General features: G+C 41.0%; 1 protein-coding gene across 4 annotated transcripts in view; it reads right to left on the reverse strand.

Annotated features, from left to right (window-relative positions):
• LOC105030282 (MAM domain-containing glycosylphosphatidylinositol anchor protein 1) overlaps nt 1-26,531 on the reverse strand; it is a 439,262-nt gene that overhangs the window by 281,161 nt on the left and 131,570 nt on the right. For all 4 annotated transcript variants that reach the window (XM_013133057.4, XM_020053829.3, XM_020053828.3 and 1 more), the window contains exon 4: nt 9,996-10,170. In XM_013133057.4, coding sequence (XP_012988511.2) covers nt 9,996-10,170 — 175 coding nt within the window. The remainder of the gene's footprint in view (nt 1-9,995; nt 10,171-26,531) is intronic.

The following is a 26,531-nucleotide window of genomic DNA, read 5'->3' on the forward strand; positions in this document are numbered from 1 at the left end:
TGGACCAACACCAGCAGATGACATGGCACCCCAAACCATTACTGACTATGGAAACTTTATAATGGACTTCAAGCAATGTGGATTCTGTGCCCCTCCTCTCTTCCTCCAGACTCCAGAGGAAATGCAAAATGTACTTTTATCAGAGAACATAACTCAGCAGCAGTCCAGTCCTTTTTGTCTTTAGGCCAGGCAAGACGCTTCTAACGCTGTGTCTTGTTCAGGAGTGGCATGACACAAGGAATGTGACAGCTGAAACCCATGTCTTGCATATGTCTGTGCGTGGTGGTTCTTGAAGCACTGACTCCAGCTGCAGTCCACTCTTTGTGAATCTCCCCCACATTTTTGAATGGGTTTTGTTTCACAATCCTCTCTAGGGTGCGGTTATCCCTATTGCTTGTACACTTTTTTCTACTACATCTTTTCCTTCCCTTCACCTCTCTATTAATGTGCTTAGCACAGAGCTCTGTGAATAGCCAGCCTCTTTAGCTATGACCTTTTGTGTCTTGCCCTCCTTGTGCAAGGTGTCAATGGTCATCTTTTGGACAGCTGTCAAGTTGGGAAGGTGTCTTCAATATTGGACCATTTCACAATATTCTAATTTTCTGAGATACTGAGATACATTAGTTGTCAGTTATAATAATCAATATTAAAAGAAATAAACACTTGAAAAATATCAGTCTGTGTGGAATGAATGCATACATAATACAAGTTTCACTTTTTGAATGGAATTACTGAAATAAATCAACTTTTTGATGATACTCAAATTTTATGACCAGCACCTGTATATCTCACAAAAGTGAGTACACTCTTCACATTTCTGTAAATATTTGATTATCTTTTCATGTAACACTGAAGAAATGACACTTTGCTACAATGTAAAGTAGTGAGTGTACAGCTACTTAATCCCACTTTTGTGAGATACAGTATATTATATACATATATATATATATATATATATATATATATATATATATATATATATATATATATATATATATATACACATTTATTTCATATTATGGGACATTTAGCCATTTAGCTTGTTGTTCATTCAACATTAAATGCAACGTAAATGTATCAGTTTTCAATGTGACTTTTCTTCAGATGAATAAATAGTTTAAGCCGTTGCAACTAAAGAGAAAAGGGGAGCAGGGAAAAGAATGTCAAGCAACTTTAGTTTAAAGTTGAATTAAATTATTTATTTACTTGAACCTACATAACCTTATTAATTAGGAGAAAATTATTAGTACCATCTTTTAAAGGTTATGCTTTGTGTATTTTATAAGTGTATGCATTACATTAGTAGGCAAGGAAGAGACAAGAGTCTTGATAGTGAGGGACAGAATGGTGCACAGAAGAGAGCCAGCAGGGGACATGGAAGAGGAGAGAGTAGACCAAAGTGGAAAAGAGGATAGGAGACAGCAGAGAGGAAATAAGTTAGATTTTTTTATCAGTTTTTATCTACATCACATTAAGAGAACTCTTCCCCACCCAGAAGCACACACACACACACACACACACACACATAAGCCATCCCCCATAAAAACACAGTGTGCTGCTACAAACTTTACACCTACATCTATCACCATTCACCATATACAAAGACACACCTCAACACCAATTACAATCAGACCTCAAAACCATCTTGTCCAACCACACAGACAGCTCCTCCAAGTCCACACACCCCCTGGAACAATGAGGAAAGAAGAGTTGGAGATAATGGAAGAGGAAGTGAGGAAGGAAAGAGATGGAGGGGAGGGAATAGGAAGAGGGAATGGAAAGAAGAGATGGAGAGGAGCCCCAAATTGACCGCAATTATAAGGTATATTTCTAAGTCTATTAAGTCTATAAAAGAACAAAAAGTAGAGACTGTATAGGGGTCTGAATACTGTGAGATCAATGGAAATGGTTGAAGCTATAATGATTATTCCCAACAACATTTACATGCCTTTTGTATCAATAGCAGTGAATAAATCTGCTTAGAATAACAGAGGAAATGTATTGATTATCCACTAACAATAGTAGCCTACATAATATATCAGATTTTTTCCTGATTATGGCCTTACTCTGAGCATGAGTCTGCCATTTTCAGAGGAAGTACACTGTACTGGGTATATGAGAAAGGTATGTGTAAAACAATCATAAATCGAATTCAAATATCTCAAATTGGCCTGTTCTAATCTTGATTCATTTCCATTACAACAAAAATTATAGAATAGTGCAGGAATTGTAATTCAGTAAGGCACATTTAACTGTATTTCAAATGAAAAAAAGTGGCAGAAATATACTGCAAAATTACATTTTCTTGGCCGTAACGTACAGCTCCAGAAAATATTAAGAGACAACCTCACCTTTTTCTTTCCTTTCCGAAAATTCTAACTTTTTTGGAAAGGAAAGAAAAAGGTGCAGTTGTCTCTTAATTTTTTCTGGAGCTGTAATGTACACTGACTTCTTCAGGTCACTGTGGTGGATTCCTCCTTGGGTAATAAAGTAAGGCCTGCCTCCCATTTCTGAGATAAATAAGCAAATCCTTCTCCCGGGCCTCAGATATACTTCAACGCATTTTCCAATGAGAGCAAGAATTAATATGATATTCTGAATACTTCAGTCTCAGTTGCAGTGTCTGACTGAGCTCAGGGTCACTATAGAAAAGAATGTGACATAATGGTTCTTGTGTATTATTGCACAACATTGCCACCATCAGACAACTGAGTCTCCTCTTGTCCTTTCAGCCATCACATCGACCAGATATAGGTAAAAAAAAACAAGGATTCTAGGTTACCTAAATAGATTACAATTGAAGTGATTAGAGAATGCTATTCTATCCAATCAGAAACCAGTATTCAACTATGCGGACTTTAAGTAATCGTCATCTTACATTGTGCCATATTAAGAAATAAAAAGGACCTATTTCATTTTTAAAAATCATACTGTTGAAAATATTGGTGGCGACAGTGTGGCCTTATGATAAATACCAAAGGATATGTATTCAGGGGCTGTAAAGTGGCGCAGGGAGCAGAAAATGTCAAGTTGCATTATGCCCTTGTGGACACGGTTCCTGTTTGCCATCACCTTTTTACCAAGTCTCAAGAAACAGTTTCTTCAGTAACCATTGCTAGATTAGTTACATGAAGTATTGATTAAAGCAACTGTACATGATAGGGCATGGTAAACAACTTTTTTTCAAATCACATTTGTGCTCTGGTTGTACGTACTAGGCTAAAGCCGAGTAATGAGTAACCAGTCACTATGCTTAATTTGACCAACATGTTGTAGAATAAGGAATCTGTCCTTGCTGAATACAGTTACAGGTTCCTGGAGATGTGGTGGTGTGGCGTAGTAGGGTCATGGCTCCTACTGTAATGTTGTAATGTTAAAATGTCACAAGTGTGTACAATATTCTTCCAGCACATATTCTCATACGATTGATGCAGGATACATAAATATTTCTATGTAAAATAGTACTCATAAACACTCGAGTTGCCTCCTCTTGCATTTACAATTTAGTTGTGTAGCAAATTTTATGAGCTAAATGTTTAGAACACATCACCTAAATCTCTGCATTTAATCCTCAAATTCGTCTCACTTTCCCTTTAATGCTCGACATGTGTGCTTGACTGTGTAACAGCAAGCTCTTACACATATACCAAGTCTACTTTACAGGGCATGACACAACATACATTTGTTCAATAGTCATACACTCCCATTGTAAAAATAAATGTTAAGCCAGCTGTGCAAAGTTACAGAATGGCACTCCACTATGCTGTATGGTAAAAGCAGAGGCCCGGAGTGGGAGGAATAAATGCAACAAAGCTCTCCTGGATTCATGGTTCCCTCTAAATGCTAGACCCGACCTCGACTCAGAGTGTGTGTGTGTGTGAGAGAGAGTTTTTCTTACTTGGTCCTATTTATTGGCGGATTTGGCCTCGGAACAACAGCAAAACGTGTGTGAGGCATCAGTTGCTTGGCTACACACAAACACACAGTAACCTAATGTAACAGGCATAAAAGAAAAGCCTAAATGGTGTCTACACTTTTGGTTTTCTGACAAAATGTATCCCAAATCATTAGGGTGCACATATAGACACAAATTGGTAAAAACCACATTGGAAGATAAACACAAACCTCCACACAGAGGCACATACACACAGCTACTGAAACACACACACACAAAGGAGTGATGACGATAATAACATGCGGATAAAGTGGCTGAGTTCGCATGACGAGACAATGTAGTGATGCAATCGTGACCCGCGCAAGCAGCCTGTCACCTTCTCAACCTCCTTCAACACTCAAACTGGAGCCGTGCAATGGACACAACACATCCTTTGTGTTTGGCTTGGCCTAGTGTAGGAGTGACACAAAAGAACACTCTGTCGCACCGAAACAGAGGGAAGCTGTCGGATTCGCAACACACCGTAGGGCAAGAGTCACTGAACGTTTGCCGCCTTCTCAGAGGATCGTACGCCTAGTTTTGTTTGTGAGTCACTCTTCTGTCATTTCCTGTTTTGTGAAATACTTTTTTGCCTATGTGACCCAGCAAGAGAATCATTGTAGCATATTCACAACAGTATGTGAAATATGCTGTATTTTGAATAACCAAAAATATTACAATTTGTTTGATAAGTACTACCTTGTTTCCAGAAAAGTTGGCACGCTGCATAAAATTCAAATATAAATAGAATGCAATGATGTGCAAATAATGTATCCTTATATTTCATTGAACATGGTACAGGGACAACATATCAAATGTTGAATCAGAGAAATGTTATTGTTTTTGGAAAAATATATGCCCATTTTGAATATAATGCCAGCAACAAGTTAGGATAGGGGAGTTTATTACTGTGTTGCATCACCTCTTCTTTTAACAATACTCAGTAAACATTTGGGATCTGAGGAGACCAACTGCTGTAGTTTTGAAAGTTAAATGTTTTCCCACGTTGATATAGCATTGCATTTTTCATTTGGAGGGCAGACAGGCCAGTTTAGCACCAAGATTATTTTACTACAGAGCCATGCTGTTGTATTATGTACAGAATGTGGTTTGGCATTGTCTTGCTGAAATTAGCAAGGCCTTCCCTGAAAAATACATTGTCTGGATGGCAGCAAAACCTGTATATTTTGCTACAAAAAGACTTTACAAATGTGCACGTCCATGATTCCCAATTTTCTTTTCACATTTTTATTTGTCAGACCACAGGACAGTTTTCCACTTCGCCTCAGTCCATCTTAAATTAGCTCGGGCCCAGAAAAGGTGGAGGCGGTTCTGGATCTTGTTCATATATGGTTTCTTCTTTGCATGGTAGAGTCTGAACTTGCATTTGTGGATGCAGCAATGTATTATGTTCACAGACATGCAGTGAATTCCACTACAGAATCGTGTCTGTTTTTAATGCAGTGCCACCTGAGGGCCCAAAGTTCACGGCCATCCAATATTGGTTTTCGGCCTTGTCCCTTGCGTACAGATTTCTCTGGATTCTCTGAATCCATAAAATTATAATATGTAATGAAGATGATGAGCTCCCCAAACTCTTTCTAATTTTACGTTGAGAAAGGTGTCGCTGGCATAAAATTCAAAGTGGGCATATATTTTTGAAGAAACAAAAATATTTCTCAGTTTCAACATTTGATATGTTGTCTTGGTACTATTTTCTATTGAAAATAGGGTTTAAATGGTTTGCACATCATTGCATTTTGTTTTTCTTTCCATTTTACACAGCATCCCAAATCTCATGGAAATGGGGTTGTATAAAGACAACAGCAAAAGCTAAGCAGAAACTGAGCTTACAGACAGGAAGCACACAAATGTTGTGTGTAGGGCGGATGCATCTCTAAGACTTATCAGACTTGCTTTTAATAAGAATGATAGATCTGAGCTCACATTTCTACCTGAAATCGGAGGGAGAGAGAAGTGGAAAGAGGGCAAAACATTTGAAATAGGACAGGAGAGACTTTTGTTTTTACTGGTTGGTTCAGAATCATGGTTCATGATTCAGAAGAGCTCCATGACTCAAGCAACAGCCAAAGCCTGGATCAGATGGAAAGGTCAGAGCTTATGTTCTCTACCTGCTCCATCTTCTTGCTCTCTATCTCTCTCCCTCGCACATACATACATACGTACAAGCCTCGAAATAATCACCCACACACAGCTCTGGGAAATTCACAGTCTAATTGGGTCCCTCATTCCCATTCCGTGTCACAGTCCATGCTTCTACCTCCTGAGAAAAACCCACACCAACCGCAGTGTGTCTGGGTGTTGGAGAAGTTTAAGGCCAATCACTGGCCGAAGACCAGTAGCATACCAGATGCCGCTCAACCCAGACAACAACACAGGAGAGCTAACATGATAGCTAAGAGCTTTTCTCAGGACTTAACGAGTGAATTCCCACATGGAGAGGACACATGACGATCATACAATATTTGCTGTGTGTGAGTGCTGAGTGCTACAGGATTTTTCCATTACAGGTAAGAGCATTGACATGACACATTGTTCATCCTCATTTTATCCATATTTAGTCGATAGTATGGTAGCATATATGATCATATTATTTAATAACTCTAGTAAACCACACTGCCTACCAATGCTGGCTTGCCCCAGAAGCTGAGCAGGATCAGTCCATGTGGTCCAGTGGATTTGGATTGCTAGTAAGGGGGGCACTCTTTCATCTAGTGTAAAGATCAAATGCAAATGTCCCAGAATGTAATAAAAAAAAAATAAAAGGCCCAAAGCCAGTATTCATCAGCTTACAACAGTTCACAACCCACAAACCATAGATTTCAGAGAGAATCACAACCACCCACACAGACATCCACATCATATCTCTGGATACCCTCCCACTTAGACCCCTTACCTGTGTGTATCCTCCGGTCTGACTTTTGAAGGGGCTAGGCTAAAATGACTAGGGTAGCGTTAACGTAGCATAGCTAAGGTAGCAAGTGTTATAGGGGGGTTTACAATGGGTCCCTGAACCAACTCCATCCCATCAGTGGAATCACAACCACACACACAGATCCAAACTTCCACATCATATCCCCAGATATCCCCCCACCTAGACCCCTTACCTGTGTGGATCTTCTGGTCTGACTTTGAAGGGGCTAGGCTTAAATGGCTACAGTAGTGCTAAGGTAGCAAGCATTAGTGGGGGGGTTAAAACGGGTCCCTGAACCAAGTCCATCCCATCAGTAGAGGCAATAAGTTAAACTCCCGCCCGCCCACTGGCCCACTGTCTCGCTGGTCAGAGTGTCAAAGGTCAAGGTTCAGTTGATTCACTATAGGCCACCGACAAAATTGCAGTGTCCATGCTTATTAGGATCAAAATGACTTTGGGTGACTGCATGCGAGAGGTCAAAGTTCAAAGTGTAAAGGGTGTGAGATAATTTACTGTTAGTCAATGAAAGTGAATTGGGAGTTCTTGAATTATGAGGATTTGTAAACTTGGAAGACAATCTACTTATTTACATGTTTTTTACATTTGTAGAGATGAAAAAGTCAACCAGTCCTGCAATGCAGTAGATTAACAAACTGCGTCGACAGGGGTGTAGGAAACCTGTTTATGATAATTACTTTCTATTATACAGTAGTTTGATTCAACCGCTTTGTGATGGTTTTTGCATTCTATCACTTATTTGGCTCTACTCCCTATGCTTGAGTCTAATATTGCTTCAGGACTGTGTTTGCACTTCCCTTACTTTCTCTATGCAAGTATTTATCCATCCTGCGTTTTATTTTACATAAGCTTACAAGTATTTATCCATCCTGCGTTTTATTTTACATAAGCTTAATGCATGACATGTCTTTCTCCCTTTCTTTCGGAGACAATGTGTCTGTGTGAGAGTATGTGTTGGTGGCATGTTGTCTGTTTCAATACGGCGCGTGTCAGTACAAGGTTACTCCGGTAAGTGGCAGGTGAATTATGTCAAATTCACCTCACGACCCTGGCAAAAAAGGATCGGGAGAGAATTCATCCGTCTCTAATTAAGAACGATAATTCTAAACAGATGATGCAAAGGGACAAAATTTGTCCAACTCTGCAAAAAGACAAAATCGATTATCAGTGGCATTAGCGCAAATGGTTGTTTTCAGAGTTTAAATAAATCTCCCTTTTTTTTGTTAGAAACGAGATATTTTGTATTGGCATCCCAGTTTTATTTTTTGGGATGGTTAAAAATAAGATAAGCGTGCACGATTGCCCTCTCCCACTTTTTACAGCCTGTGCACTCTGGATTCTACTGTCCTGCATCCATCTGCTCTTTCTCAAGCCCTATGCTCTTTTTACTTCCACTCTCTAATACTATATGCTAGGTAGACTTTATCCCAAGCACTTAAAAGTTATGCATGCATACATTATTCCTAGGGGTGACACACACTCAACAGTACCTTTTATACTAACTGTGGACAGATCTCTCTCTTCTTTTAAATTAATTTCTCCCCTCCCAGTTCAATTCATGCTTATGGCCTTGCATCATCACAGCAACTCCCAGCAGGCTCTCTCTTTCTCTTTATCTCCTCTGCCTACTCTTTCTCCTGACTTAAACTCTCTCCCAGCTTCCCTATAAAATCGTCTATACTTGTGATGTGATATTATGGCCCATGATATCCAGCTGTCTAATTTTCCCAAAGGAGACCTGAAACCAGACCCCTCCTCCACCACCACAAACACTTCCCTCTGACTGTGTCTCCACTCTCTTTATTTCACTCTGATTTCTCTGTTTCTCTCTCTCCCGCTGACTACATCACCTTTCCTCTCACACACCACGAAACCACAGTGTGGAAAGACAGCGGGGGGAAAAGGGCGGTGAAAGAGGGGGCGAGAGGATCTCTCGACTGCCCGCCGGCCCTCTCACCCACTCTAATTACTGTCTCCTCTCCTCTGTTTTTCTTTCTCTCTTTCTCTCTCTCTCCCTCGCTTCCATAGTCACTCGGCGAACACAGTGATGCGGCGTGGAGGGAAAATTGAACAAGCGTCACCCGTCACTACTGGTTACCCTCAGCCGCCCCTGACAGCAGCACTGCTCGCCCTGTTTACTCGCCCTGCAATTACCGTCCTCCTGGGACTGCACACTGGGAAGGCTAACACAATCAGGGTGGCAGATAGCCAAGTGCTTAGTCTTGGGCCAGAAGCCGAAAGGTCTCTTGTTCCAATTGCGGGCTGACAAGCTGATGAATGTGTCATTGTGCCCTTGAGCCAGACACTTAATTGCTCCTCCAAGTTTCTATGGATAATATTGTCAGCTGAATTACAAAAATGTTATGTTAAATTGCTATAGAGAGATATTGGGTCCGGTCTACAAGAGTGGTTGATCGAGTGTATGTCATGCTTGTTTTTGACATAGGGGAAATGACAAAGTGATGACCTACACTGATCTGGACCTATACTTATCTTGCATTAGCTGGACACAAAACATACGATTTGTGTTGCATTTTGTCGTAGGATGACGGATCGGTATGTACATTGTTAAAGGTACAAAGTGTTTAAAACCCATGTGCTGATATTGACTTAAGCTGTGTTGTGCAGTGATTGAGGGAAATTGCAGGTTTGTTAATATTGGAATCTCTGTGCTCGAAAGGTCCTGACCAGGCCCCTGACTCAGGGGGATAGTGGGACAGCGGCAACAGGCAGCAGCATGAGGCCCCATTGACAGGGGGCCCCGCGCCACCTGGACTAACTCTTCCATACTCTTCTTCAGATCCCGCCACTCCTTGCTCCTCCAGGAGTATCAAAACTGTACAGTATATTTAGATGTATCCTTTTTTTTCTTTCCCACAGTTGCCATGTTTCACTTTTCTACACCCAAAGTTAGCTTCTATGACAAACCCTCCAACCACTCAATCATCTAATAAAAATACTCCTGGGAAGTTCATTCCTGTTGTGAAATTTGCCACCCTTTTCCTGCCAACTTCCAAATTCCCATCCCAAATTCTATTAATGACTGATTTAGGGAATGCTTTTGAGGGGCAGTGGAGGGATCAATCTCGGCGTTCCCTGCCGACTTACACTGCACGTCTACCCGGATGGACTTGATGGCAGCCACCCCCACCCCGTTGTCAGCCTTGCAGTAGTAGCGGCCTCCCTGCACCCGCTGGATGCCCTCAATGCGCAGTGTCTCATTGTAAATTGATGTCTCCTGGAACTTGTCTGATGCACTGCCCGCCGTCTTGGTCCACCGCACCTGCAGGGGGTTGATGGAGAACAGAAGAGCTGGTTAGGGGCACAGTATAGCACAGCATAGAGTGATTAATACAGTTTTTCTACAATCACTTTGGCACTAATTGCCGAACCTTGATGTCATTTTTCCAAACTAGACACGAAACTCACAGCACATGATCAAAATGCAAATTTTTCCAAACTAACACTTTTTCCAATACAATACACATAAACCTAAGATCATTTGTTCACTGAACTAAAATCACATGTGCAAAATAACAAAACTAAACATGAAAGAATTACCATTTCAAAATGCAATTCACACATTAGATCTGAGATGACTGTCCAATCATTCAATTACAACCCCGTTTCCAAAAATGTTGGGACACTGCATAAAATGCAAATAAAAATAGAATGCAATTATGTGCAAATAATGTATCCCTATATTTCATTGAACATGGTACAAAGACAACATATCAAATGTTGAATCAGAGAAATGTTATTGTTTTTGGAAAAATATATGCCCATTTTGAATATAATGCCAGCAACAAGTTTATTACTGTGTTGCATCACCTCTTCTTTTAACAATACTCAGTAAACATTTGGGATCTGAGGAGACCAACCGCTGTAGTTTTGAAAGTAAAATGTTTTCCCATGCTTGCTTAATGTAAGATTATTAAAGACGTTCATCAGTTTGGGGCCTCATTTGTCATATTTTTCATTTCATAATGAATAATTTCAAATGGCGATTTGTCAGACCACAGAACAGTTTTCCACTTTTCCTCAGTCCACCTTAAATGAGTTTGGGTCCAGAGAACAAGGTGGCGTTTCTGGATCTTGTTTACATTTGGTTTCTTCTTTGCATGGTAGAAGTTTAACTTGCATTTGTGGGAGCAAGCGATGTACTGTGTTCACATACAATTGTTTTTAGATGTGTTTCTGAGCCCATGCAGTGATTTCCCATTTCTCTGGGATGCTTATTTTATACCCAATAATGTTACTGATTTGTTGTCAATTAACCAAATTAGTTGTGAAATTTTCTTCCAGGTAAATGTTTTAGCATTACAGAACTTTTCCAGTCTTTTGATGCCCCTATCCTAGCTTCCTGGCATCAAATAAAATGAAAAATAAAATCAGTTTCAGCATTTAATATGTTCTTTTTGTAAAATTATCTATTGAATATAGGGTTTAAATGATTTACACATCTTTGCATTTCCATTTTACACGGTGTTCCAACGGGGTTGTACAATGTTGTTATCAGTTAATACAACTGCTCAAAATAAGTTAAGTAACTGTTGCATTACTCATAATGCATAGTTTTATGGAAACTGACAAACAATATTCCATGTTTAGGTCATGGACAGCATGGATGTCATATTTCATCATCATCTTTATGAGACACTGTTTCTAAGGTCCCATGTACCACTTTTCCAGACCATATTTTTAGATTTTACATTACTGTATGTATGCAGGCCCTTGTAATTGCTTTTCCAATACTGCCAACTCATTACTGATGATTGATTTCACATTGTGCTACGAGTATATAGTGAAATGAGTGGTGTCCACCTACAACAACATAGAGATAACATGGAGCCAGCACGTGATCCAGGTCACAATAGAGGTCAAGCAGTGGAGCGATGATGTGGTGGTCAAAGGAATGGCTGGGGACAAGCAACCCTTTTCTAGAGGTGGTTGTGGGCATCTTCATAGAGGAGGGCTTAGGCCTTAGCAGAGAGCTGGCCAATTGGCCTCGTTTGAGAGGAGTGGGGGAAGGTGGTTGAGGCAAGACCACAGACCAAGACAGCAAAAGCAAAGTGTCCAATGAAATCAGCAATGGTTGTTGACCATGTCGTAAATCATGGCATGACAATGACTGAGGTAGCTACAATGATTCAACTCAGAAGATCAACCGTGGCCTCGATCATCAGAACATTTCTGCAATGAGAACCGATAAGTCTTCAGCATGCACTAAACTTTAGATATGGTTACTTTAGATATGGTTGCAACACTAAAAACAAAAGAAATACACAAAAAGAAACTCCCTGGTATACAGACAATACAAGAGCGCTCAAGCAAGCCTCCAGAAAATTGGTGCAAAAGTGGCATTCCACTAAGTTGGAAGTATTTAGACTAGCCTGGAAAGACAGTACACTACAAGACCAAAAAGCACTCCCATCTGCTTGATCAGCTTATTTCTCCAACCAGATAAAGGTGAACAAAAACAATAAAAAATTTATCTTTGATACAGTTGCAAAGCTAACAAGTGAAGTGGGTCTTCATTTCAGCATTAACGAAAACATGAACTTTTTTGATGAAAACATCATCACAATTAAAAAACAAAATAACTGACTCCTCTTCAAATAGGTACAGTCCTCAAAGTCTCAGTTGTCCTGAGGATGCCCAAAACTTCTCTGTCCTGGTGTCAAACGGGACAATTGAATGTATTGACCCTGTATCACTCGACAGGTTCACAAAATTAGTAATGAGTTCTCAACCAACTAATTCTCAACTAAACCCGATTCCAACAAAACTACTTGACAAGACCTACTTTCTGTGCTAGGTCAGCCAATGGTGAAAGTAATTAAAACTAGGACAGCCAAATGCCTATGGGAATTGCTGTTTGAGTTTGTAATACAATAATGCCATAATGCCATAATGCCAACAATGCCATTTTGTTACACACTCCTCGTTGAAACTGAAACTTGATACTGAAACTCCTTCGATTAATTTTCATAAATAGGTGTATATTACATTGTTCCGTTGTCAAAATTCTAACATGACAAATGGAAAACTATTTAGAGACTATTGACCTGTAATTTTTTACCCTGTTTTCCGACTTAATTGGCCAACAGCCCAGGACACTTAGCGTTGGTACCCAGGCAGCCTGTCTAGGGTACACAGGCACTAATCACCCCTCACTGAATGCATGACGTCAATGGATGAATGCGTGATACTCCAAGATGAATGATAGTCTTGGCTGAATTTGAATGAACTTACAAATTAAATACAAGATATCCATGACCATTCAACTTTGCCTATTATTGAAACATAATGCAGGCTACTTGACAATTCAACATATGCATCACACATTTTTGTTTTTCAATAGGAGATTCAGCTTTTTGTGTAGGCTAATTCATCAAATGTAAATCTAAAATGTAAGTCTAAATATATTTTTAAGAAATGAAATACCAGAAATTCTTTACCAATCGCCATCAATTAAACAAAGGTATTACACATTACTGTTTATCTTAGAAGAGAAAGAAAAACAAAATCGCATACAAATCCTATCATCTCTTTTTGAATTTTCTCTGCTTATTTTACTGAAGATTAAAATTCTACAGATGTATTACGCTGAATAATTATTCACAAACAAAATAACAACGATTGCAAATTATCAATACAGCAAATAAATTACACGTTACTGTTTTTCATCAATACAATCGACAAATGACATTCCTATATTTTTAAGTAGGCTACAGTAAATCATTCTTTGAAATTGTGTATGTGTTTTTTACATTCTTTTTCATTTGTTATGTGTACATATCTACCTCTGGAACCTCATTGCTGCTATCCCTGCATTACAGTTGCACACGCCACCTTGCACGTTTCCTCTGCACATTTATGCATCCCACTTATAACATACAATGTTCTTAAATGTTTCACTAGTGAATTTTTTTGCACTCTTTAATTTGCACTTCTGGTTAGATACTAACTGCATTTCTTTATACTTTACTTGTACTTGTTCATTGATAATAAAGTTGAATCTAATCTAGTGAATAGCAATGAAATAGCAATGACGTCAATGGATGAATGGGCGATAACCCGCTAATCAACCCAGACACACCTACATGCATGTATGTGACTGAAGTGTAATGATGAAGAATGACGATGAGAGTAGAAATTGTATATAATCTGAACTCAGTGAGCAAGTCAGACACAACTCACACACAATTTACAGTGTTTAGCTCACAATGGCAAAAATATAACCTGACAATTAGAAACCCTGACATCATTGCAGATGCTGTAAAATGTACATGGATGGAGTCAGATAGAAATAGATCCCGAATTCGACGTCTTGGATGTTGGGTATGCATCTGATTCTGTTAATGACTTGCCACTTCCAATGCGTGAGCCTCCTTACAATGTTTTTACTTAAGAGAGGCTACATATCCTTGGATCTATCAATTTTATTTCTACGAGTAAGGTGTAGCCGATGTGTTATTCTATGGAGTTAGATGTGTCTCAATATTTGTAAAAATATCTAGAAAACCTTGTGCGTATATTCATGTCTCACAAATAAAAATAGGATTTGTAAATATGAAAAAATATTTTGTAAATAAAAACATTATCTGTAAATGCATAAACATGTTTCACAAATATAAATGCAATTTGTTCGTTCATTCATTCATCTTCTTTTGCTTATCCGGGGCCGGGTCGCGGGGGCAGCAGTCTAAGCAGAGATGCCCAGACTTCCCTCTCCCTAGACATTTCTGGCTCTTCTGGGGGGACACCGAGGCGTTCCCAGGCCAGCCGGGAGACATAGTCCCTCCAGCGTGTCCTAGGTCTTCCCCGGGGTCTCCTCCCGGTGGGACGGGCCCAGAACACCTTCCCGGGAAGGCGTCCAGGAGGCACCCGGAACAGATGCCCAAGCCACCTCAGCTGACCCCTCTCGATGTGGAGGAGCAGAGGCTCTACTCTGAGCTCCTCCCGGGTCACCGAGCTTCTCACCCTATCTCTAAGGGATCGCCCAGGCACCCTGCGGAGAAAGCTCATTTCGGCCGCCTGTATCCGGGATCCTGTCCTTTCGTTCATGACCCAAAGCTCATGACCATAGGTGAGAGTAGGAACGTAGATTGACCGGTAAATCGAGAGCTTCGCCTTGCGGCTCAGCTCTTTCTTCACCACGACAGACCGATACATCGACCGCATTACTGCAGAAGCTGCACCGATCCGTCTGGCAATTTCCTGTTCCATCCTTCCCTCACTCGTGAACAAGAACCCTAGATACTTAAACTCCTCCACTTGACGCAAGAACTCTCCACCAATCTGAAGTGGGCAAGCCACCCTTTTCCGACTGAGGACCATGGCCTCGGATTTGGAGGTACTGATTTTCATCCCAACCGCTTCACACTCGGCTGCAAACCATCCCAGTGCATGCTGAAGGTCCTGGTTTGAAGGGGCCAAAACGACAACATCATCCGCAAAGAGCAAAGACGAAATTGTGTGATCCCCTAACCTGACACCCTCCGGCCCCTGGCTGCGCCTAGAAATTCTGTCCATAAAAATAACGAACAGAACCGGCGACAAAGGGCAGCCCTGCCGGAGTCCAACATGCACTGTGAACAAGTCTGACTTACTGCCGGAAGTGCGAACCAAGCTCCTGCTTCGGTCGTACAGGGACCTGACAGCCCTTAGCAAAGGACCCAGGACCCCATACTCCCGAAGCACTCTCCATAGGATGCCGCGAGGGACACAGTCGAATGCCTTCTCCAAATCCACAAAACACATGTGGATTGGTTGGGCAAACTCCCATGAACCCTCCATCACCCTGTAGAGGGTATAGAGCTGGTCCAATGTTCCACGGGCCGAACAAAAACCACACTGTTCCTCCTGAATCCGAGGTTATACTATCGGCCGTATTCTCCTCTCCAGAACCCTGGCATAGACTTTCTCGGGGAGGCTGAGAAGTGTGATCCCACTGTAGTTGGAACACACCCTCCGGTCCCCCTTCTTAAAAAGAGGGACCAGCACCCCGGTCTGCCATCCCAGAGGCACCGTCCCCGACCGCCACACGATGCTGCAGAGGCATGTCAACCAAGAAAGCCCCACAACATCCAGAGACTTGAGGTACTCAGGGCGGATCTCATCCACCCCCGGTGCCTTGTCACCGAGGAGTTTCTTGACTACCTCGGTGACTTCAGCCCGGGTGATGGACGAGTCCACCTCTGAGCCCTCAGCCTCTGCTTCCTCAATGGAAGACGTGACGGCGGGATTGAGGAGATCCTTGAAGTACTCCTTCCACTGCCCGACGACATCCCCAGTTGAGGTCAACAGCTGCCCACCTCCACTGTAAACAGCGTTGGTAGGGCACTGTTTCCCTCTCCTGAGGCGCCGGACGGTTTGCCAGAATCTCTGAGGCCAGCCGATAGTCCTTCTCCATGGCCTCACCAAACTCCTCCCAGGCCCGAGTTTTTGCCTCCACAACCACCCGGGCTGCAGTCTGCTTGGCCTGCCGGTACCTGTCAGCTGCCTCAGGAGTCCCACAAGCCAACCAGGCCCGATAGGACTCCTTCTTCAGCTTGACGGCATCCTTTACTTCCGGTGTCCACCACCGGGTTCAGGGATTGCCACCTCGACAGACACCGGAGACCTTACGGTCACAGCTCCGAGCGGCCGCTTCGACAATGGAGGTGGAGAACATGGTCCACTCGGACTCAATATCTCCAGCCTCCCTCGGGATCCAGTCGAAGCTCTGCTGGAGGTGGGAGTTGAAGATCTCTCTGACAGGAGACTCGGCCAGACATTCCTAGCAGACCCTTACAGTACGCTTGGGTCTGCAGAGTCTGTCCAGCTTCCTCCCCCGCCATCGGATCCAACACACCACCAGGTGGTGATCAGTTGACAGCTCCGCCCCTCTCTTTACCCGAGTGTCCAAGACATACGGCCGCAGGTCAGATGAAACGACAAAAAAGTCGATCATCGACCTACGGCCTAGGGTATCCTGGTGCCACATGCACTGATGGACACCCTTATGCTTGAACATGGTGTTTGTTATGGACAAACTGTGACTAGCACAGAAGTCCAATAACTGAACCACCGCTCAGGTTCAGATCAGGGGGGCCATTCCTCCCAATCACGGCCCTCCAGGTGTCACTGTTGTTGCCCATGTGGGCGTTGAAGTCCCCCAGTAGAACGATGGAGTCCCCAGTCGGAGCACTTTCCAGCACCCCTCCCAGAGACTCCAAGAAGGTCAGGTACTCTGCACTGCCGTTCGGCCCGTAGGCACAAACAAAGGTGAGAGACCTATCCCCGACCCGTAGGCGTAGGGAAACGACCCTCTCGTTCACTGGGGTAAACTCCAACACATGGCAGCAGAACTGGGGGGCTATAAGGAAACCCACACCAGCCCGCCGCCTCTCACCATGGGCAACTCCAGAGTGGTGAAGAGTCCATCCTCTCTCAAGGAGTGTGGTTCCAGAGCCCAAGCAGTGCATAGAGGTGATCCCGACTATCTCTAGTCGGAACTTCTCAACCTCACGCACGATCTCAGGCTCCTTCCTTGCCAGCAAGGTGACGTTCCACGTCCCTAGAACTAGTTTCCGTGTCCAGGGATCGGGTTGTCGAGGCCACCACCTTCGACTGCCGCCCGATCTTCTACGCACCGACCCCTTATGGTCCCTCCTGCAGGTGATGAGCCCACGGGAAGGCGTCCCCAAGTCGTTCCTTCGGGCTGAGGACCCCGTGGGGAAAGGCCCGGCCACCAGGCGCTCACATACGAGCCCCAACCCCGGGCCTGGCTCCAGGGTGGGGCCCCGGCTGCGCCATACCGGGCGATGTCACCGTCCTCAAAATGTTTTTCATTTTCATTTGAACTGCTCTTAGTCTGACCCGTCGCCCATGACCTGTTTGCCTTGGGAGACCCTACCAGGGTCATATAGCCCCAGACAACATAGCTCCTAGGGTCACTCGGGTACTCAAACCCCTCCACCACTTTAATGTGGCAGTTCATGGAGGAGAAATACAATTTGTGAATATGTAAAAACATATTTCACAAATAAAACACATCTGTAAAACATTTAGAAATGTTGCTTAACATTTACAAGTGTTGACTTACATTTACAAATCTTAAGTTTATTTACGCATCTGAATTTTCTATTTACAATTTTTTTGAGACACATTTTCCTTTGGTCGACAAGTTCTTGTGTGCGTGGTTTCAGTCATAGGGCTCGCTTGGTGGGACTTAAGGAAGATCCGGACTGGAGCCTGGTAGATTGGAGTCTATAGGTAGCTAGGACACGTTTTTCCTGAAATGTGAGTATAATGTTTATTTGTATAACAATATTTGACTGCATCACCAATGGGTAATACAACGCTGAGCATGTTTTCCACTTCAGGCAACTAACTGTGCTTAAGATGTGTAAATGTTAGTCAACACTTGTAAATGTTAAGCAACAGTTGTAAATGTTTTACAGATTTGTGTTATATTTTTTACTTATACACAAATTGTATTTATATTTGTGAAACATGTTTATACATTTACAGATGTTTTTATTTACAAAATATTTTTTCACATTTACAAATCCTATTTTCATTTGTGAGTTGTGATGAATATACACAGATTTTCTAGATATATTTACAAATATTGAGACACATTTAACTCCATATTATTCATTCTTTGAAATGTATCGTGTTGATTAAGCAATCGTGCTTTAGGCCTATGTATTGCTAATCATGCGTATATCCTTTGATCATCACAATCTGGTCGATAATGTTGCTTACTTTACCTTGTACATCATCAAAATGAGATCAAAATGAAAACAAAATTCTAATGGATTTATCTTTGAATAATGTAAGTGTTGTGTAATTTGAATTATGTACATTTGTAGGACCTAATAAAGAAATGAAAATACTATAGCCTGTGTTCTTTGACATAATTGTTCAATGTATTCTGTTTTTAGTCTTTTTTTTTCATAAGACAATCAATACAAACATTTTCTTCTATTTTTTCACATTCATTACCCATTTAAAACAAACAAATTATGTAATTCATTAGTCCAATTTTATATAGTTGGATGACGTCCCAGTAGATCAGGGGTGTCCAAACAGTTTCACGGAGGGCCGAGTGTCTGCAGGTTTTTGGTTTTTCCTAGAAATTGGTTCCCAGTTCACACCTAAACAACCAGGTGAGGGTAGAAACTAACCAATAAGTAACCTAATTAGTCAATCAAGTACAAGATGAGAGCGAATACCTGCAGATACTCGGCCCTCTGTGGAACTGTTTGGACACCCCTGCAGTAGATGAACAAATGCTCTGGCTGGATGGTGATGCTGCATAGGATAATGTGTATGCTATTCGTGTGCTAATGTCTAGAAACGCAGTTTGGCTCTGGCTGATACTGTTGGTCTGAAAGGCCAGGCAGTTCTAGTGTTTATTGCTCCCTATCCTCCAGATGTGTTCAAAACTCCTTAAAAATAGCAGCAATAAACCCTCCTCTGAAAAAAATCCAATCTGGATCCAGATTTGTTAAACAATTATAGGCCAATGTCGAACCTCCTGTTCCTGTCAAAAACCTTGGAAAAATGCTTTTCCCAACAACTCAATGCCTTCCTGAAGACAAATAACATTTATGAAATGCTCTAGTCTATGGCCTCAGACAAAGGTTCCACTTCTGTTCTGTCTGTTCTTAATCTTAGTGCTGCCACTAGAACGTCTATGTTGACTTTGTTTGTTTTCTCCATGGAGAGTAGCTTCTGGTGTCGTATTGGACTGCCGCTTCTCTTTGGAACTGTGCCTTGTTTTTTGTACTCGTCTGGTTTATTGTCTTGTTTTACGTCTTCTACTCCATGGCCTGTCTGTACGAATTGAGCTGGGACTCGCTATCAGTGTTTCAGCCCTTGTTTAGCTCCAGACTGTGACACCTCTGCGGTGCTAGAACTAATACCTGCACAGAAAACATTTTCCACACCCAACACTGGACTACCACCCCCCGACTGGATACATTTACTTGTGGATTTATTTATCAACTCCCTGTGGACTTCCATCATTGTACCTCTCTCATGCTCTACCACGCTTGAGGACCCCCCTCCCCAACCCACTGCCATGGCCTGGACCTGGACTCACCCTTCTTATTTTTGTTTTCTTAGCAACCGTCTGTAGTTGTTTGTTATGTATGTATTGTAAAGCGTCTTTTTGGTCTTTGAAAAGCGCTATATAAATCTTCTCTTAGAGAGACTGGAAGCCCATATTGGACTACGTGGACACGTTCTAGTCTGATATAAATGTTATTTATCTGAAAGATATCAGTTCGTATGTGTGTATGGCATGTCCTCTGACTAATCAAAGGTATTTTTTGCTGTTCTTTAAGGCTCAGTTTGGGCCCTTTATTGTTTTCACTATATGTGACAGAATTTGGGAAACTGGGCTTATGTCGCATGTCACTACTTTTCAGGAGAGCGGTTTGTAAGAAGAAAAACATTTTCTGGGACATGTCTTTTTTGCAGAAATGTAAAGTGTAAGTGTAAATGCGAATACATTTAAAACTAAAACTCTTGTTTAACCTGAGGAAAATACAGGACTTTTCCTTCCATTGGCTGAGATAATGAAGTGGCTGGACATACTGAGTTCTGATTGGTCTATCATGTAAACAGATTTTGTCATAACACCTTGGTCAATAAATCATTGTGAACCTGGGATTTTCAAAAATAGACAACTGCGATCTCATTGCTACAACTGTGAATCACATCGCCTCTCTGAATTTTGTGATGTTACCCATAGTGACATCACAGGAAAACTGCCATGACTACACCTCCAACACACATGGGAACAACAAGGGAGATATCGTACACTTAATTCCCGGCAAAATTCCAGCAATTGCCAACTAACGTAAACCCTGCAGTGAACAGAAAAATCTATTGAATTAACTCAATTTTCTTTTCAATTGACAAGCTTTGAACGCGGCAAATCAAAAGTAAACTGAAGCTGAATAACATGGTCAGAGATCCTGTTTGAAAAACATTGAAAAAGTAGAATAGAATTATCGCCCTGCAGTATAAAAGATGATGTAACTGCAATGTTCTGCTAGATTTAAGTATATACACCTAACATTTCAACGCCAACACATTTAAAACAACCTATATAACCCTTCCATCTCGATTAAAAGGTATAAATAATTGCTTTATTAATTGCCAGCTATAATACCATGCCCGAATGACTCAAGAGTAGCCTCCTGTAGGCTACACAGCATTTAAACCGGTAGTAGCAAGGAAGCACGTGTGAGCAGTAACTTTGGTCTTAATACATTGCAGACTGCAAAAGTAGTTAGAATCCCATATGGAAAATAAATATAATTTTGCAATGCAAAATATATGTAGAATGTATGATGAATGTATGTCAAATACATTTAACTTAATTCAAAATACATTTCAGGTATCAAAATGTATTTCACCTTTGTTGTGGAAATTCTTGAACTGATGTATTCTTGGTCATCCTATACATGTATGAATGAGTTACTAGTTAAAGATGCCGAGAGAAATCTGGTGTTTGAATAGGAGACATCCTTGATCGGTAATTGTAAATCTGTATAACCCATTAGTGTCTCTGTTGATTATCCAGACATTGTGTCTCCTCAGGAGTTGAGAAGGATAAGGTGGGGGGACAGCCCGCTCTTTGGGTAAATGTTACACAAGACAGATGGGCAACAATGGCACGTTGATCGAGGTACCAGGGTGACTGGTAGCGGCTTGACGGCCGCACTTTTTTGTTCGCTCTGGATCTGGCGTTTTCGCAACGCTTGGGTTTGCTGGGTTTAATTACGGGTAAGTGCGGCGATACATCTTTGACGGTCTCTCGTGTTTACGCTGGACCGGCTAACATTGTGTCTGTCATTTATGGTGTTTGGACATGAACAAATGTTTCTTTGAGTGTTTAGGTTTTCCGGCGACTGGCGTTTTTGTTCGGTGACGGATGTGCGGCCTGCCGGGCTGATTGGAGGTAGATGGACGTGGTAACGTATAGGAGGTTGCGGTGTCTCTGTTGATTATCCAGACATTGTGTCTCCTCAGGAGTTAAGAAGAATAAGGTGGGGGGACAGCCCGCCCTTTGGGTAAATGTTACACCAGACAGATGGGCAACAACTTACCACACCCCTTCTAACATTTGAAATAAATACGGATTGTTCATGTCTTACGGCAGAGACTCCTCGGACGATTATGTTGGTAAGCGTTTGACGCATCTCTCTTATTTGCAAATAATTAATAAACTGTTAATTGTGCCAAGAGAATTTTGTCTCTGTTTCTTACTCCTTTAAGAGTGTCGATCGATAGAATTACCATCACACCTTTTATTCTGAAATGTATTTAAAAATCTATACATACACCTATCTTTATTCAAAATACATTTCAGGTATCAAAATGTATTTCACCTTTTATTCTGAAATGTATTTAAAAATGTATAAATACATTTAACTTTATTCAAAATACATTTCAGCTTTAATTACAAAATGTATAAGAAAATGTATAAATACATTTCAGCTTTGTCCATATCTGCTGATGTAAAAAGGGCTTAATACATACATTTGACTGATTGATAAACATTAGGCTACTCAATTGTCAAATGACTTTATAATGCATGCCAATGTGAACCACAGAGTGGTTCTTACTGTAATCTTCCCTGCAGAATATAGACTAGGCCAAATAAGGGAGGCAGAGGCAAAATTCAGACTGACAACAAGGTTGGACCAGATATTATATTAGCCTTACAGACATTGGGCAGATGTGAATAATTACCCAAAAATTCTACACCATTGTAATCAGTAATTCTCTTTCCAAAATGTTTTTTAGAGGGTGATGGAGCTGAATGTTGATGAAATCCATCACAAATTTATATTTTGGGATGAGGCAGGCTGTCAACCTGGCCAAGACAAGGAGGAGAGGTCAGAATTTCATTAGCTAGTGGGCAACCATCCAAGTACTTGGACAATGTAGGGCCAATATCACCATGTTTGCGGCTATATCGGAAGGTGGTGTGGTGGGACGCAGACCTTGAATTGGATAACATAAGGCAGGTCTCCTTGTAACCTTACTTGATTAGCTAAATCAGGTCTGTGGAGCTGATGGCGTGACTTGTGTCATTGAGTGAGATAATGTCAGATTCCACCATGCTCAAATGGTGCAAGCATGGTTTCTGGCACATCCACAATTTACCACCCTGTACTTACCCCATACTCTACTTTCCTTACCCTCACGAACAAGTCACCCTTCTCCAGGCTATGGATGACACGTGCAATGACATCACAGCAGACCAGTATCAGGCCTGGATTCGCCATGCCCCAAGATTTTTCCCAAGACGTTTGGCTAATGAAAACATCCACTGTGATGTGGTTGAGAACCTGTGTCCAAATCCAAAATACACGATTGATGGAAATATAGAAGAACAATAATCAATCATTTGTTTAGCCTTTTACAGTAAACCAGGTGAGGATCACTGAGTTGACATTTTACTGTAGTTGTTTTCTTTTTTGTAGCTAAATACGTTTGCTTTGATTCAAAGAAACCTATGTTGTGATTTTTTTGTCTATCATCAATAGATTTCAGGTTTTGTTCAATGATTCCACTGTGACTGCTCTATTAGCTCTACTAGTCCTTGTACAGTGATTGTTTTTATGTATTTAAGTAGTACCATAATAAAACATGTATCACATATTTTGAACTACAATATTTAATTATTGTACAAACAACTACACAGTGATACTAACTGTATTGTTTGTGGTTGTTCTAAATGTTCCTATGGTATTTCATGATGAATGAGTTATTTGACCCACTGATTCAAGGGGCAAGGTTTCTTTAAAAATGTGAATGCATAATGCAATGTTTTGAACACTGTGTTACAAGTGACGACCATTTTGAGTTTTGCTTCTAGTTTTGAAAAAGAAAATCTGAAATTAGTGCCAAAGTGATTGTAAAAAAAAACTACAATATTAACAACTATATTTCCAGCCAAATACATTGATGTACAATGTTTTCAGTAGAATTATATTTTTTTGGTTTGGTTTGTACAACTCTGGAAACCTTTCTAAAATGCAAAGGTTTTCCTGAAATCCCTGCAACAGAATATATGCCTATTCCTGGAATCTTACTCCACACTAGGATTTCTGTTAAACCTGGGACTTCATGGAATGTCACTGGAATTTTTTATTCCTAGTGCTTCACAGATAATTCCCCCTGGGAAGCGAATGCGTTATAGTCTAATGGCCTTCTTCAAAACAAAATAAAAATACACATACCAATCATGTTCAGATTGGCATACTTCACAATATCTAATGTGCACAATATCCAGTTTCTTTAAAATGATAATAAAAGCAAATATATCATTTGTTGCATCAATGTATGAACAAAGCTCTTTTGAGTATAAAGACAGGAGGCCATGAAAAGCCGCACCTCAATACTTCACTGTGTCGTTTAAACAATTGATGCCAATTAAAGCCTTCCCTATCAACTGACACAAGCCAATTAGCTTTATCCTACTATCAGAGATCATTCCTAATAAAAATGTAAATAATAGTGTAGCATTACACTGAGCAACATGGGACGAGTAGGACAGCCTTCAACAATATGTCACCCTATGGGCCCTGGTCAAAAGTGTTTCACTAAAGAGGGCACTGGGTGCCATTGGCCCTATGGTTAAGGCCCTGATTCAGGATTATAGGATTAGCTTGCCGCTGTGTAAATGCTTTTCACTGTCATTTATCAGGTTTATTTGTCTGCCAGGCTGATTTTCATTGATTGGAAAAGGAGGAGGTGAGGAATTAGGAGACGGGACCTCTTGTCGATGATACTCAAAGGTGTGTGTGTCTGTGTGTTTCTTTTGTGATTAAGAGTCAAGTCCCATTTGGTACACAGAGCTAAGCTGGGTCTGGATCATTTTCCAGAAAGAAAGAAAATTAGTTGTGTTTTTGTCCCATCTACCTCTTCGGAGAACAAAGGTAACTTTGTTTTACATTAATGTTTTATAGCGTTTAACATAAATGGTATTCATTTTTAAACATCTGTTACAATCTGTTATAGATACATAGTTGTTTTTTATATATATATATATATATATATATATATATATATATATATATATATATATATATATATATATATTTATTCCCCATGTGCAAGATTGATCCCATCATTCTGGTATCCTCGGACTACCTTACCTGTTTCCCAAACCCCTATCTCTTGTACATACTCTATACATTTCCCAAATGTGCCTTGATCACTGTGCTGGAGTTGTACTAGTGAATTTGGCAAGGGAAAGGACAGAAAATGCTATGTCGGGAGGGCCAAGAAATAAACAAAAGAGTTTACACAGTTTGCAGAGTGTTTTGGAAACAGGGGATGGGGGCATGCTGGATGCGAAAGAGAAAGAGACAGGAAATAAAGGAGCAGAAGAAACACATTGAGAGAGAAAGGGATGGATAAAGAGAAGTATGCTGGATGTAGATGGAAGCCAGAGCAGCAAAGTTTTTCTCTCTATTACATGAGCCACTAAAAAATAATCATCACCCCTCTTTCTCCTCACCAGCTTTTCTGATTCCCTGAGTTCCCTTTGGAGGACCAGTAGCACATCCAGCTCATATTCTGTATTAGAATTCTCTATATGCTCTTTATTGCCAGAGTAGGGAGATGCAACAAGTTTCAAAAAGTTCTTCAGAAAGTGTATTTTTTTCATCATAGACCCCCACTCTGCTTTCCCACATATTCCATGAAGAACTAAAGTAAAAATGAATGAAACTCAGTTAATTCAACCAACATTTGTTTACGTTCTTATGGGTACTGAATACAGAATTTACAACAAGCCCTAGGGACACAATGTAAAATAAAATAAAAATATTCGATATAACAGAGGATTCTGTTATATAATATATAATACTGAGGTATTATACAGAGGTGTCAAATGTGAATATTATTCAATACTGGTGTAGATGGGAAGCTATGCACAGAATAGTACTTTATTATTCCAGCATAGTTGGACATTTTCATTCTACTGCCTTGACAAGACCATCCCGGGCAACATGTCTTGAGACGAGCAGCAGCCCCAGCGCGAAGAGGGGTACGAAAGGGGTATTAGCCCCCCCAGTTGAAACTGTTGCTTCCTCAGTTTTTGTTTGATGTCCCTATATAAAACTAGCAGAGTTTGAATGATTATTAGCACAATAGACAGAGTGTACCTTGAGTGTGTGCATGTGTAAGGGTGCTAGGGTGTTAGGAATTACTTTCTCAGGGTATAAAAAAAATGCTACTCATCTGTTATAGGCTGGACACCTGTGATATGTGATTCAGGCGGTTTATAATAACTGCTTCACTCAACTCTGTCTCATGCATACCAAAATATAGTTTAGTCTAACTCAGGGGGGCAAACTAAGGTCTGCAGGCTGGATCCGACCCGCAGTAGGTAATCAAATAGTTTTGAGGGGTAAAAAATAACTCACCAGCCCATTGTGGTAGCCAACATCTGAACCTGAATTATATAAATGTTTTATTTAATGCCCTTTTCTGACCTGCAAATAATTTATGATTACAAAAAAATCGGGATTTGGCCCTCGTGCCAAAAGGTTTGCCCTCCTGGTCTAACTTTTTTTGCAGATAGCCACAGCCTATTAACTAGCTCAAACCCGTTAATAT

This window comes from Esox lucius, chromosome 15, assembly GCF_011004845.1.
Source record: "Esox lucius isolate fEsoLuc1 chromosome 15, fEsoLuc1.pri, whole genome shotgun sequence".
In the NCBI taxonomy this organism is placed as follows: Eukaryota; Metazoa; Chordata; class Actinopteri; order Esociformes; family Esocidae; genus Esox; species Esox lucius.